Source organism: Ovis canadensis, chromosome 1 (assembly GCF_042477335.2).
Source record: "Ovis canadensis isolate MfBH-ARS-UI-01 breed Bighorn chromosome 1, ARS-UI_OviCan_v2, whole genome shotgun sequence".
NCBI classification, from domain to species: domain Eukaryota; kingdom Metazoa; phylum Chordata; class Mammalia; order Artiodactyla; family Bovidae; genus Ovis; species Ovis canadensis.
In genome coordinates, this window is record NC_091245.1 from 145,889,201 (window position 1) to 145,905,243 (window position 16,043).

General features: G+C 38.5%; 1 protein-coding gene across 9 annotated transcripts in view; it reads right to left on the reverse strand.

Moving 5' to 3' along the window:
- The window catches only part of LOC138434226 (multidrug resistance-associated protein 1-like), a 102,771-nt gene that overhangs the window by 57,567 nt on the left and 29,161 nt on the right, over window positions 1-16,043 (reverse strand). For all 9 annotated transcript variants that reach the window (XM_069578466.1, XM_069578435.1, XM_069578424.1 and 6 more), the window contains 4 exons: window positions 10,214-10,468; window positions 7,678-7,743; window positions 1,747-1,884; window positions 261-407 (listed from right to left, as the gene is read on the reverse strand). In XM_069578466.1, coding sequence (XP_069434567.1) covers window positions 261-407; window positions 1,747-1,884; window positions 7,678-7,743; window positions 10,214-10,468 — 606 coding nt within the window. The remainder of the gene's footprint in view (window positions 1-260; window positions 408-1,746; window positions 1,885-7,677; window positions 7,744-10,213; window positions 10,469-16,043) is intronic.

Consider the following 16,043-nt stretch of genomic DNA (forward strand, 5'->3'; position numbering starts at 1 on the left):
GGATACAGCATGCTTGGGGCGGGTGCACGGGGATGACCCAGAGGGATGTTATGGGGAGGAAGGTGGGAGGGGGGTTCATGTTTGGGATCGCATGTACACCCGTGGTGGACTCATGTCAATGTATGGTAAACCAATACAGTATTGTAAAGTAAAATAAAGTAAAAATAGAAATTAAAAAAAAAAGATTAAGAAGTGAAATATGCAAAACTAAAGATTTCAGTAGAGGAATGATTCTCAGTTTAAGGATAATTTGGACGTACCTGGACCACAGCTGAGATCACCATCGGTAAATCAAACAGAGGAAGCCTCAAGATATTAAACAAAGACATAGATGTGAACACTTTAGTGGCTGTTAAAATGTTTCCTTCATCCAGTAAGAAATAGACACCAAATGTTGCCAGGGACACCTTAAAAGTAGACATGTAATTTTCTTCAATTGTGCAATTATTAATTACAGACTCAAAATTAGGAAAGAAATCTTCAATAACATTTGTTGTTGTTGTTTACCAAAATTTGGTACTATTTAGTACTATTGCTGAAGAATATGAAATAAATGTTTAGTACAGATCATACAGTTAAGTATCTTAGATAATGACATCCTATGAACATGTCATAGGTCCAGCTCCCTTCTTTGACATGGCACATTTTCACTACAGTAATTATCCCCATTTAAAACATACAACAGTTCATTTTTTCCTTCCTTGTGTAAATTTTTTCCAGTGATGCGTGCATACCTTTTGTCTCATGTGCAGAAATTTTACTTTCCCTGTGTCTTAATATTAACTGAAGAATGTATAAATAAATCATGACTAGTAGGATTTATATTTACTTGCATAAGTTTCATTTAGAAAAGGCAGAAAAGTTCATTTATGCATGAGACTGTATTGACTATTTATCATGTACATAAGACTGTCTTAAGCAAATGCTTACTGGCTATTTTTACTAAAGTATTCCAAATGTAAATATTGCTTTTACATTAATAATATCCACATGTTTGTTTAAATAAAAAATAATAATATTTTAAATTAACAACAGGGGAGACATATAGAATGTTTCCTGACCCCATCACTATTGAGAGTGGCTAAAATTATCCTTTGGCTTCCAGCCACTGCTTCAATATCTCAAGGCAATTTATACTCTTTAAATAGAATGAGATTCCCAACATTTGCATGAAGTGACAGAAAGAAAGAGACTTCAATTCATATCAATTCACCTACAAATACTAGTTCTATAACTCTGAGGATATTTCCAAACTATTTCCATTTCCTCTTGTGAAATGAGAAAAGTAATACCTTAGTATTGCAAGAATGAAATAAAATGCATATAATTTGTCTGATACACAGTAGAAATGCTCAATAATGTCCCTTTCCAACTCTACGTAATGTGCCTTTCAGTCTTGCTTAAAAGGGATTAATCATGAAAAATAATCGAGCTGAAAAGGAACTCTGAAATATAGGTTATTTTTTTTAAGATTGAGGATGGCGTGTGTTCAATCTATGAAAAATTTACAAAGATGTAAAATCTTATTAAATATAAAAAATACAGACCAGTGAAAATGCATCAAAAATTTTTCCCCATCTTTAAAACTTTCATTCTCTTATCTCTACAGATTAATGACTGCATTTTTTGAAAATTTAAATTTAGATATAGAAGACTTCACTTTGGAAACCTTAATTCCAGGGAATTTGAAGGTGAAAATGCAAATCAAACTTGAAAATCAAAACAAGAAATAACATACACACTTACCAAGAATGGAATGCAAGTTAAAGTTAGCATGGAAAATACAGTAAGATACCCAGCTGATTTCTGAACTTCCAATTCCTGTTCTCGAATTTCAATAATCTTCTTTTTATAGGAGGGTTCCCATGCATAAAGTTTGAGAATCTGTAAAGAAGTCAGATGATGACAATCAATATCATAGAAGAAATCAAAAAGCATGCACATGTACAAATACACACACTGTAACACACACACACTCATAACTGTGAACGTGAAAATGGTATCCAGGAAGTAAATTACTCCTGTTTTCGACTGAGTCATAATATTTCCTGTGGTGTTTTTCTAGGGTGAGTAGGTGGAGGAAATCACCATTTCCCCACTCTTATGTCTCTCTTACCCACTACTAGCTTATTCCTGAGCCAGACTTTGACAACATCCCAGCTCCTGGCATGAGCTCCATAGCAGTTTCTGTCTAGCTTGAAAGTAAAAGTGAGAGTCGCTCAGGTATGTTTGACTCTTTGTCCATGGATGCATTATGGACATATCTGAGCCACCAGGGAAGCCCTCTGTCTAGTTTAATCCTGACAAATGTTCCACTGGTCCAACTCTCAATTCTATTCTTTTCACATCTTTTAATAGTTAAGCTTCTCCCCCGGCCTCCCAACTTCTTGAAAACTTATGTCTTGGGATGTCAAGCCATTTTCTGAAAGGTTACAGGTGTTTTGAGATTGCAAACTATTTCCTGAGATGGAAAACATGGAGAAGCAGAATCATGCAATGGCTTACCACATACTTTTTAGAGTTAGACAGACCTACATTCAAATTCCAGGCCTCTTATGTTGTTCATTTGCTCAGTCACGTCCAACTCTTTGTGACCCCATGGACAGTAGCTCACCAGGCTTCATTGTCCTTCACTGTCTCCTGGAGTTTGCTCAAGCTTTTGTCCATTGACTTGATAAAGCAACCAACCGTTTCATCCTCTGTCACCCCGTCTCCTCCAGCCTTCAATCTTTCCCAGCATCAGGGTCTTTTCAAATGAGTCAGTTCTTCGCATCAGGTGGCCAAAGTATTGGAGCTTCAGCTTCAGCAGTTCTTGCAATGTATATTCAGGGTTGATTTCCTTTAGGATTAACTGGTTTGATCTCCTTGCTTTCCAAGGAACTCTCAAGAGTCTTCTCCAACACCACAGTTCAAAAGCATTAATTCTTTGGTACTCAGCTTTCTTTATGGTCCAACTCTCACATCCACACATGACTACCGTAAAAACCATACCTTTGACTATATGGACCTTTGCCAGTAAAATGATGTCTCTGCTTTTTAATATGCTGTCTAGATTTATCAGTTTTCTTTCCAAGGAACAAGCATCTTTTAATTCCCTGGCTGCAGTCACTGACCACAGTGATTCTGGAACCCAAGAAAATAAAATTTGTCACTGTTTCCATTGTTTTCCCATCTGTTTGCCATAAACTGATTGGATTGGGTGCCATGATCTTGGTTTTCTGTGATGGTTAGTTTTATGTGTAAATGTGGCTAGGTTATGTTGCCCAGTTATTTTATCAAATACTAGTAGATGATACTGTGAAGGTAATTTTTAGATCTGATTCACATTTAAACCATTAAACTTTAAATAAAGAAGATTGCCCTCCATTAAATGGGTGGTAACAAGCTATGTTGCTTCAGTTGTGTCCAACTCTTTGTGATGCTATGGACTGCAGCCAGCCAGGCTCCTCTGTCCAAGGGATTTTCCAGGCAGGAATACTGCACTGGGTTGCCATTTGCTTTTCCAGGGGATCTTCCTGACCTAGGAATCTAACCTTCATCTCTTACGTGTCTTGCATTGGCTTTGACAGACAAGTTCTTTACCACTAGAGCCACCTGGGAAGCCCCTCAAATAGGTGAGCCCAATCTAATCAGCTGAAGGCCTCAAGAGAAAACATTAAGGTTCTCTGAGATGGAAGGAGTTTTGCCTCCAGACTCAAGGCTGTAGCATCAACTCCCGCAGGAATTTCCAGCCTGCTCAACAGATTTCAGACATGTCACTGCCTATACTCATAAGCCAGTTGCTTAAACTAAATCTTTGTTTCTCTATTCATCTATCTATCTATATGTCTGTGAATCCTCTGGAAATCTCTAATAATCTCTTACCAGCTCTGTGAACTTAGACATGACCCTCAACTGCTCAGATACTTTGTTTCCTTATTTGTAAAATGAAGATGAGAAATCTTTTTCTTTAGGTTTATAAGAATTATATGAGGAAACAGATATAGGGATAAGTACAGTGGGTGACATACAGAAAATGTTTGATAAATGCTAAGCTATTATCAATGTTAGAGAGAGGCTTTATGACACCTGTTTTCAAACACCACGGATGCAAACTGCCCCCACTTTTAAACTATCCTGATTTCCATTTGGACCTCTTCCAATATTCTAGTGTATTTACTGCTGGGACTGCTATTTTAAATCTTGAACTTTGCTTAGATCTTGAGAAAATTTCTTTTATCTACATTGTCTTGGTCCTACTGATAAAACAAATTTCATTTTATGAATATCAATACTTACAGCATATAAACATACATCAGTATTTTCTAATGGATGCTGGGGGTCTCAGTTAACCCACAAAGAGGTGCAAGGTGCGTCTGGAGCATATACTTTGAGGATGTGTGACTTTATAGAATAATCTGAGTTAAATTTCAGTTCAGTTCAGTTCAGTTCAGTCACTCAGTCGTGTCTGACTCTTTGCGATCCCATGAATCGCAGCACGCCAGGCCTATTTGTCCATCACCAACTCCCGGAGTTCACCCAAACTCATGTCCATCGAGTCGGTGATGCCATCCAGCCATCTCATCCTCTGTCATCCCCTTCTCCTCCTGCCCCCAATCCCTCCCAGCATCAGGGTCTTTTCCAATGAGTCAACTCTTCGCATGAGGTGGCCAAAGTATTGGAGTTTCAGCCTCAGCATCAGTCCCTCCAGTGAACACCCAGGACTGGTCTCCTTTAGGATGGACTGGTTGGATCTCCTTGCAGTCCAAGGGACTCTCAAGAGTCTTCTCCACAAGACTGTTCTATACCAAGCCTCCAATTAAAATAAATTTCAATTTTTAAAAAAGGGGGAATGATGGGGAAAAAAAGAGTCTTCTCCATCACCACAGTTCAAAAGCACCAATTCTTCGGCACTCAGCTTTCCTCATAATCCAACTCTCACATCCATACATGACCACTGGAAAAACCATAGCCTTGACTAGATGGACCTTTGTTGGCAAAGTAATATCTCTGCTTTTTAATATGCTATCTAGGTTGGTCTTAACTTTCTTCCAAGGAGTAAGCGTCTTTTAATTTCATGGCTGTAATCACCATCTGCAGTGATTTTGGAGCCCCCCCAAAAATAAAGTCTGACACTGTTTCCAGTGTTTCCCCATCTATTTCCCATAAAGTGATGGGCCCAGATGCCATGATCTTCATTTTCTGAATGTTGAGCTTTAAGCCAACTTTTTCACTCTCCTCTTTCACTTTCATCAAGAGGCTTTTTAGTTCCTCTTCACTTTCTGCCATAAGGGTGGTGTCATCTGCATATCTAAGGTTATTGATATTTCCCCAGGCAATCTTGTTGCTATTCATGGATATCAGTCTCCTTTCAAGGTATCTTCAATCTAACAATGTCTTTCACTTCAGTAATGTATATTTTTGTAAACATGTTATACAGCACAATGCAGCGTATCATTTACAGATTCTAAGGTGAATCTTACAATGGGTTTATTCTGTGGATAAATAATTTATTTGTGTATAAAGAAAGCTGAGTGCTGAAGAATTGATGCTTTTGAACTGTGGTGTTGGAGAAGACTCTTGAGACTGGACTGCAAGGAGGTCAAATCAGTCAATGGTAAACGAAATCACTCCTGAGTATTCATTGGAAGGACTGATGCTGAAGCTGAAATCCAATACTTTGGCCACCTGATGCAAAGAACTGGCTCATGTGAAAAGACCCTGATGCTGGGAAAGATAGAGGGCAGAGGAGAAGAAGACAATAGAGGATAAGATGGTTGGATGGCATCAGCAACTCAATGGACATGAATTTGAGCAAGCTCTGGGAGATGGTGATGGACCGGGAAGCCTGGAGTGCTGCAGTCCATGGGGTTGCAGAGAGTAGGACATGACTGAGCAACTGAACTGCACTGTACTTAGTCACTCAGTTGTGTCCATCTCTTTGTGACCCCAAGGACTACAGCCTGCTAGGCTCCTCTGTCCATGGGGATTCTCCAGGCAAGAATACTGGAGTCAGTTGCCATACCCTCCTCCAGGGGATCTTCCCAACCCAGGGATTAAGCCCAGGTCTCCCACATTGCAGGTAGATGGAAATGTCCAATGGAGTTTTAAATGTCAGGAGGAAATTCCATGTGAACTTTGCAAATTTTGTGCTTTAGAAAAATCTGATGAGCTATAATCCAAGTGCAATAGGATTTGAAATTATACACAGATGATCTCTGATATACAGTGATTTAATTTAGGATTTTTCAACTTTAGGACAGTGTGAAAGCAATACTCATTCAGTAGAAATTGCACTTCCAATTTTGAATTTTGATGTTTTTCCTAGGTTACTTCTATGTGATATAATACTCTGCCATGGTGCTGGGCAGCCACACAATCTAAAGGATAAATAACCAATATACTACCAAGCTTTCTGCAACCACACTACCAGTCTGTTTTTCACTGTCAGTACAGTATTCAATAAATTAGTGAACTTTTCAATGCTTTCCCTGGTGGCTCAGATGGTAAAGCATCTGCCCACAATGCAGGAGACCCAGGTTTGATCCCTAGGTTGGGAAGATCCCTTGGAGAAGGAACTGACAACCCACTCCAGTATTCTGGCCTGGAAAATCCCACAGACAGAGGACCCTGGTAGTCTATAGTCCATGGGGTCGCAACTGAGCAACTTCACTTTCATTTTTATTATAAAATAGGCTCTGTGTCAGACGATTTTGCCCAACTATAGTCTAATGTAAGTGATGTAAGTATATGCTAAACTATGGTAATAAGTATGCTAGGTGTATTAAATGCATTTTCGACAATGATATTTTCAGCTTCTGATGGGTATATCAGGATATAAAGCCATTGTAAACTGAGGAATGTGGTGGTGGTTTAGTCTTAAGTTGTGTCCTCCTCTTGCAACCTCATGGACTGTAGCCTGTCAGGCTCCTCTGTCCATGGGATTTCCCAGGCATGAACACTGGATGGATTGCCATTTCCTTCTCCAAAATTGAGGGATATCTCTATGCAAAATGTATAAGGCTTCACTCATTTTATCACAGAGAAAATGTTAGGTGTGTGGAGTGGAGGTAGTTTTTCTAGGAAACAAATAATCAGTAACATATTTTTCACAGAATAGCCAGGTAAGTGGCTCAGACAGTAAAGAATCCGCCTGCAATGCAGGAGACCTGGGTTCGATCCCTTGGTCGGGAAGATCCCTTGGTGAAGGGAATGGTAACCCACTCCAGTATTCTTGCCCAGAAAATTCCATGAACAGAGGCACCTTGCAGGCTCTAGTCCCTGGGGTCACAAAGAGTCAGACATGATTGAGCAATGTATGATGTACAAAAGAAACCGAATGGCCTCTCATCACTTTCCCCATGTATCCACCTTCACACTGATGACAGTATAACTGCCACTCTTCCCTGCTTCATTCCAAATTTCTGTCTTTAAAACGAGTAATATTTTGTGTCTTTTGAGATATTTGTGTTTAGTTGTTGGTTGAGAACGAAAAAAAAAGCACCTTACATTTTATTTGGCTTTATTTAAATGCTATTTCAACGTAAGAAATCTTATATATCTGAAATCTAAATTACTCTCTCAAAATTATACATATTTCATTATTTTGATATTGAGAATGGTGAATGATTCATTTATTGGTTCGCTTATTGCTATATTCTAAATAGATAAATTAAATGCATGTTCTTTTTTTATTACCTTAATTCCATGTAAGATTTCATTGAGCAGTTTTATCTGTTTGTCCTTGTTCTTCCTTTGATTTTTCTATATAATGGAAAGAAAATGACAGTATATTTGACAAAAGTTGCTAATACTTTAATTTACATAACTATTTTTAAAAATGCAATCTACTTCCTCTATTTTATATAATATTTAGTTGTTGAAAACTATAACATTCATACAACATTATTCTGTTAATGTTAGATAACAGTTATAAATAGATACTTTAAAACTTAAAAGTAGCCAGCAGTAAAATAAAAACAAGGTGTATACTTTCCAAAAGAGTAGAAAATATAATATTTATTCAGAAAAATTTTGTTATAAATGGAATAAAAATATTTATATTCAATAAAAATGGGAAAAATTCCCCAAACTCTATCAATTATATGTATGTAAATCTTTATTTTTATTCCTGTGGTACTTCTATTATCACAAATATATATATATACATACATATATATATACATACCAACTTTTTTTGCAAATATTATATAAGTATTATATAGCATACTATTTATAATATAAAACTTTATTTATAATACTATTATCATTTAATCATTTCATCTTAAGGATTTTCTCCAATAATATTGCCACAATTATGTTATATGCAATAATATGAACTTGTATATCTAACAAAGTACACATTTACAAACTAACATCCTTTATATCTTTTATGTGATTAAAGTATATTTTTTATTTAGAATAATTGTACATAATATTGGAGTCTCTTTGGATGTTTTAGGACTCTAGATAAATTCCTGATAATGTAATTCCATTCCTAAAAATTTAACTTACAACTATTTAAAATCCAGAATATTAAAAAACATATTTTAAAATTATTCATTTAAAAATCTGTTATTCTAAATACCCATGTGTTTAGTAATTCATAATTATTTTATAATTATATGTTATTTCCTAGTTCTTATCTTTAAAAACTAGGCTTTTGGGTAATTATTTGAAAAATTCAGAAAAAAGTAAAAGAAGGTATAAATTCTTTGCTTCTAAATGTATTAAAGTAATAAGTAAAAAAATCTTCCCTCTTTCCATTTAATTTCACTTTACAGGTAACTACTCTTGAAAGACTACTGTTTTATCTCTAGGTTATTTCTATGTTCATACAAATACATTCAAACCTATATTTATATATCTTTATCATTATATAAATCGTGATATAAATATATCACTTTATATATATTTTTATCATATCCATGTGCAAAGGTATATTCACATTTTAAAAACTGGATCATATATACATATATATACACACACACATATATACATGTATATACACACCATATAAATGCATGGCATACATATTAGACATTTTTTTTGTTTAGTCGCTAAGTCGTGTCCAACACTTTTTCAACCCCACTGACTGTAGCCCACCGGGCTCTTCTCTCCATGAGATTTCCCAGGCAAGAATACTAGAGTGGGTTGCCATTTCCTTCTCCAGGGGCTCGTCCTAATCCAGGGATCGAACCTGCATCTCCTGCAACTCATGCATTGGCAGGCAGATTCTTTACCACTGAGACACCTGGGAAGTGTCCACATATACACACACACATATGTGTGTGTATGTGTGTGTGTGTGTGTGTGTGTTTCTCTAATTTACTTTTTCCTCTAATAGTGATTGATTCATTTCCATGTCCATACATAAGATGTTGTTTGCCCTTTATTCATTTCAAATAATAAAATGATTGTCATAAGCAACACATCTGCATCTCTCTTTGTTACTTTAACATGGGAAACCACCTGTCTCTCCCATTACAGTGTGATCTCCTTCGGAGAAGTGAACTATGTCTTGGTCCTGTTCCCCCATTCCTACAGTACAGCATAGTACACACTGTCTTGGAAATAGCAGATGTCAAAAATATATGATAGTAAGATGACTAACTGAATGTAGAGGAAGAATATTAAAATTAATTCAGTTAAGCATTTACTGTCCCCTGGCTGCACGAAGCCATGCCTCGCTCACTTTAGCTCACTAGCCTTCTTGCCACTTCTTAAGGCAGACCAAGCATGCCCCCACCTCTAGGCTGCATACACACCATTCTTTTTGCCTGATATCTTTTTCTCAGACATCCACATGGATTGCTGCCTTACTCAGCTGATACATCATATCTTTCCTGAGGATGTTCCAGACCTTGTTTGCGAAACGAAATTTTTTGTTAATCTATCACTTTATCCTAATTATCTTTCTTCATACACAAATTAACACCAGGCATTATGCTATCTACCTATTTATTTACTTGTTTGTTGCCTTTCTCCCCCAATAATCCAAAGAGAGCTGGAACTTGTCAATTCTCTTCACTACTATACTTTATGTGCCTTTCACAGTGACTGACAGGATAGATGCTCAATCAATACTGGTTCAATAAATGAATGATTCGTTTGTATTATATCCATTTTAAGCCTCTATTTTCCATATTGAGAGAATTAGCTAGATGCTTATTATCAAGTCTGGAAACTCAAGCTTCTGTTTGACACAGGTAACATGAGGCAATTATTTTCTTACCTTCAGCGTTTTCATTCTATTTGCAACTAAAGCATTCATTGGTATAACAAACACAAGGACCGCCACCCCTGCTAACACTGCTGGACCCAGCTCTTGCCAAAGGAGTGATACGGCCATCAGGATTTGAAAAGGAGCTGACCAAAGAAGATTGATGTTTGTCATCAAGTCCATGAGCTGCTGGGCATCTGTTACCATCAGGTTAATAATTTCCCCAGTAGAAAACTGTTTTCTAGAAACATTAGATAGAAGCAGGGCCTGGGAAAAGAGAAGCAGAATACTTACAGTTCTGTAGATCATGCAGGATCTTTACAGTCAAACAATGATAACTTTTAACTAAAACTAAAAAGATTTCTAGCTCTGAGCTTCCTTTCTATTCGTTGGCACCCCTACTAAATCATCTAAAGTTTATCAATACAGAGTATACAGGTGAATCAATAAAAATCTGAAAATAAAAAAATGAAAGTTTTTTTAATGATATAGTTTCAATCTTAAAGAGATTACAGTCTAGTAGTGGAGTCCACTCCCCTCCTACACACAGGCTGATTATAAGGGCTTCCGAGGATTCAGTAAAGAATCTGCCTGCAATGCAGGAGACCAGGGTCCAATCCCTGGGTTGGGAAGATCCCCTGGAAAAGGAAATGGCTACCCACTCCAGTATTCTTGCCTTGAGAATTCCATGGATAGAGGAGCCTGGCCAGCAACAGCCCATGGGGTCGCAAAGAGTTGGACACAACTGAGGAACTAACACACACACACACACACACACACACACACACACAAGTGTAACAGTAGCTCAGAAAGGCCATGAGTATTTACAGAGGTAAGAGTGTTGAAAAGCCTTCATTAGAAGATGGAAATACATCTTCTCTGTTCTTCCAAGGCCTAATTCTCCCTTTCCCTCTGTATATGTCATTTAATATTTGTATATTGAATTCAATATACTTAAGGCATCACTGACTCGATGGACCTGAGTCTGAGTGAACTCCGGGAGTTGGTAATAGACAGGGAGGCCTGGCATGCTGTGATTCATGGGGTCGCAAAGAGCCGGACACGACTGAGCGACTGAATACTTAAGGTTAATTACTGGTAGTTTCTTACTAAGGCTAATATTAGAAATTCATTTATTTAATTTCCCACTCATTTAAAATTCCCAGAAAAATGCATGAAAGTGAAAGTGAAAGTTAGTTGCAGAGTCATCTCCAATTCTTTGTGATTCCATGGACTGCAGCCTGTCCTGCTCCTCTCTCCATGAAATTCCCCAGGCAAGAGTACTGGAGTGGGTTGCCATGTCCTTCCCCAGGGGCCTTTCCAATGTGGGGATCGAACCCAGGTCTCCCACATTGCAGGCAGATTCTTTACCTGCTGAACCACAAGGGAAGCCCGGGAAGCCCAGGAAAAATGCATAAACAACTGTAAAATAAGCAGGAAATTGATATTTATACCAGAAATTAGGTGAAAGTCCCACCATATGCCAAAAGTTTTAAGAAACTCCTACCACACTGATTTAAAGAGAGACAGGATTGAGAGCTAGATCTAACAACGGTAAATAGAATACAGGGGACACTCAAGTTCTCTTCACTCAATAAATGACTAGTACAAAGTCCAGAGAAAAAGCCCCTCTGGAAAATGAGTAGGCAGGGCCTTCAGTGGGACACTTCTGACATTCCCTAGGTTAAAACCCACGGGCTCAGGGCATATGGCAGTCTATGGGGCCAGCAGAGGAAAGGCACGACCCTGGGAGGTTCACAAGGGGTCAGGATCCTCCTAACCTTGATGGCTGCTGCAATGCTGAATCCTCTAATTTTCTGCTACTGCCTTCCAAGGTATGGTGCTGATGATACGACAGAATAAATACTGCTCCCATAAGAGGAAATAAAAAAAGGAAAAAATACACTACAATAGTTAAGCTTCTAGCTATGTCTCCTCCAAAGGCAGCTTTTTAATCTCCCCTAATAAGTTACTGACCATTTAATGTGGCCAAGAAAAACAATGGAAATCCAAGAACAGTTATTCTCATTTCATTAAGACTACAGCACTTTTTTAAGTGAGATCCATTGATCTCTAATAGCATCCACTTCCAACTTACTATTATAAACAAATACAAACACTTCATCCTACTTTTCTAGAAGGAAAATATAAACTGACTTATGTAAAAACTAAAAGACTGGGTAGTTCAAAATAATCAAATTACCCAAGGAATCAAATAAATGCCCTCCTTTAGGAAAACACACAAAGCACAACTGTCATTAGCAAAGGCCATTAACAATTCTCAGGGAATTGGGTAATAAATTAAAGTCTTACCTTTTTAATTTTTTTTTAAATCCCCCTTTCCCTAGCACTTAGTCTATTCTCATTTGCTCACAGGGAGGCCATGTGCAGAGCCTTGTATCTGGCCCTTCAGACCAGGGTTCCTCCTGTGAAATGAAATGGCCGCGCCTACACCTCAGCTGGGCGTCCACGTTCAGAAGCCATGTGTGACACAAAATCCAAGATGGTAGCTGCAGGCCACGTGCAGAGACGCTGCTCCGGGAACTGCCATCTGGAGCCTAAGCAGCCCAGCTGCCCCTGCTCCAATTCTGCAAGAACCTCATTTTGAGAGATCCCTATAAAGCAGCCTTACCTACTGCCTATTAGAGGAATGGGTGCTCCAGAGAACAGGCCCACACCTCTTCATTATCTGATCAAAGAATAAAACCTTCCTTCGCTTCTGACCAGAACTCAGATGCTCAAAGGGCACTAGGCAGAAGGACCCTTGTTGGGGTCCCACTCAGGAAGACTGCTAACACAACCTTGTGACTCCTTAATTTTTGAAACTTCATTCATGTCATTGATTGCATTTGGTCTAAAAAAAGTGTTAGTTGCTCAGTCGTATTCGATTCTTTGTGAAAATGTGGACCATAGCCCGCCAGGCTCCTCTGTCCATGGAATTATCTGGGCAAGAATACTGGAATGGGTAACCATTTCCTTCTCTAGGAGATCTTCCTGACCCAGGGACTGAACCTGAGCCTCTTGTATCTCCTGCATTGCAGGCAGACTCTTTACCATCTGAGCCACCAGGGAAGCCATAGAAAGACCCAGATAAAGCATATATGGCTCCCAGCCTCAAGAATCCTTTTTATGGACTGGAAATATCTTATTTATTACTGACCTCAATTCAGTAATGGTTCATTTTGTCACATGATTATGAAATTTGCTTTGCAATTTCACACTCTCCCTCATATATTTGTTCTTTGCGGAATTTTTTTGCCACAGCCCTGGTTCATATATTTGTTTCCTGAACTATTTTTCCTGACCACCCTAGCTTTGAGTCATAGACATTATATAATTTAGAGCTGGAAGAGCCCTAAACATTTTTATCCCAGTGATTCTCAGGGGTTACCATACTTCTAATGAGTCATGGTGTATGTAAAGGTGAATCCTCATAAATCTATGAGAGTTCATTTTCTTCAGCTCTTTTGGATGCAAAAAAGTATGCCAGGATTCTCTCTTCTCTTTCTGATCACATTTAAGTATCTCTATTTTAAAGAATGGAAAAAGAATTTTATCAATTTTCTTTATACTATATTCTTCCCACAATTAAGGAAAGAATATCCTTTAGGCACAAATGTAGATAGTCTAGCTATGGATATTAAATTTAATTGAAATTAAAAATTTACTTCCTTGCTCTTACTTGCCAGGTTTTCAGTTTCAATAGTCATATGTGATTAGTAGCTACCATACAATGTGGATATAGAATAATTTAAAAATCACAAAAACTTCTACTGGATGGCATTTGACAAAGAGCCCACAGGCTGCCCACATTAAGCACAGGACTAACTGATGCTGCTTTTGAAACATATCTTGTTCTTAGTCCTCAAAAACTCTCATGGAGCCTGTAATTGGGAGTGAAGGAATAACAAAACTGAGTTTTGAGACCCAAAGGCTCATGACGTGGTAAAGTAGAAAGAGGTCTGTTCTTCCCCACAAACCTTAAAAATGAAGTCCCTTGAACTTCACTAGAGTAGCAACAGTCATGCGGATGGGTAGAGATAAAGAGTTTTCTAACACCTCCCCTCCTCACCAGGAAAAGGATGTGAAACTAGCTTTACCCAAGTCTAGTAATGAATTCCTGATGAAGGAGTGCCAATGTCAGATGAATGTGAGTTATCTGGTCATCAATGAGAGCTGAGGCTATCGAAACATGATAAATATCAGAATCCTAAAATCTGTAAAGGAGACAAGAGATCTAGTAACCCCAATTAGTCCCTTTGGAAAGCAGATATAGGATAAGAGATTCACAAGAAAGACTGCCTTATATTAGTATCACCACAATAGGCTACCCAGGGCATCTGAACACTACAGGTCACTGACTAATGTCTTCTGCTGCTTGTCTGATGGACTAAGAATTACATTTTAATCCATACTGCAGGACCCACTGAACCCCTCTGATCTTAGAATGCTCTCTGTTGTTAAACAATCTCTAAAGACCCATATAGTCTCACTCCTGTAGATGCTCTTCCCTCTTACATTGTCTCCAGGGTCTCCTTGCTCTTGTACTCACCCACAAGACTTGACTTTCCTTTTTATTTCTGATGGTTTGCTTCAATTTCTACTGCTATCTATTCTTTTATACTTGTTCAGTTCAGTCGCTCAGTCATGTCCGACTCTTTGCAACCCTATGAATTGCAGCACACCAAGCCTCCCTGTCTATGACCAATTCCCGGAGTTCACTCAGATTCGCGTCCATCGAGTCAGTGATGCCATCCAGCCATCTCATCCTCTGTCATCCCCTTCTCCTCCTGCCCCCAATCCCTCCCAGCATCAAAGCCTTTTCCAATGAGGCAACTCTTCGCATGAGGTGGCCAAAGTACTGGAGTTTCAGCTTTAGCATCATTCCTTCCAAAGAAATCCATTCAAATCCTATATCCAAACTCCAAGGCTTTAATCAATGAGCGAAGACCTGTTCCATTTAGGCCATATATGTGAAACAGATGTTAGCATTTAAACTGATCCCTAGATTCTTTAATATTTGTATTTCATATCTTTTCTCTATATTTGTATTTCTCAGAAGTTACAACCTGTAGAATTACAAACAGCCTCTCTGACCCTGTATCTGGGGAGTGTTCAGTTCAGTCGCTCAGTCGTGTCTGACTCTGCGACCCCATGAATTGCAGCACGCAGGCCTCCCTGTCCATCACCAACTCCCGGAGTTTGCTCAAACTCATGTCCATCGAGTTAGTGATGCCATCCAGCCATCTCATCCTCTGTCGTCCCCTTCTTCTCCCTGCACCCAATCCCTCCCAGCATCAGGGTCTTTTCCAATTAGTCAATTCTTTGCATGAGGTGGCCAAAGTATTGGAGTTTCAGCTTCAACATCAGTCCCTCCAATGAACACCCAGGACTGGTCTCCTTTAGGATAGACTGGTTGGATCTCCTTGCAATCCAAGGGACTCTCAAGAGTCTTCTCCAACACCACAGTTCAAAGCACCAATTCTTCGGCTCTCAGCTTTCTTCACAGTCCAACTCTCATATCCATACACGACCACAGGAAAAACCATAGCCTTGACTAGCCAGACCTTTTGTTGGCAAAGCAATGTCTCTGTTTTTTAATATGCTATCTAGGTTGGTCATAACTTTTCTTCCAAGGAGTAAGCGTCTTTCAATTTCATGGCTGCAGTCACCATCTGCAGTGATTTTGGAGCCCCCAAAATAAAGTCTGCCACTGTTTCCACTGCTTCCTCATCTATTTGCCATGAAGTGATGGGACCAGATGACATGATCTTTGTTTTCTGAATGTTGAGCTTTAAGCCAACTTTTTCACTCTCCTCTTTCACTTTCATCAAGAGGCTTT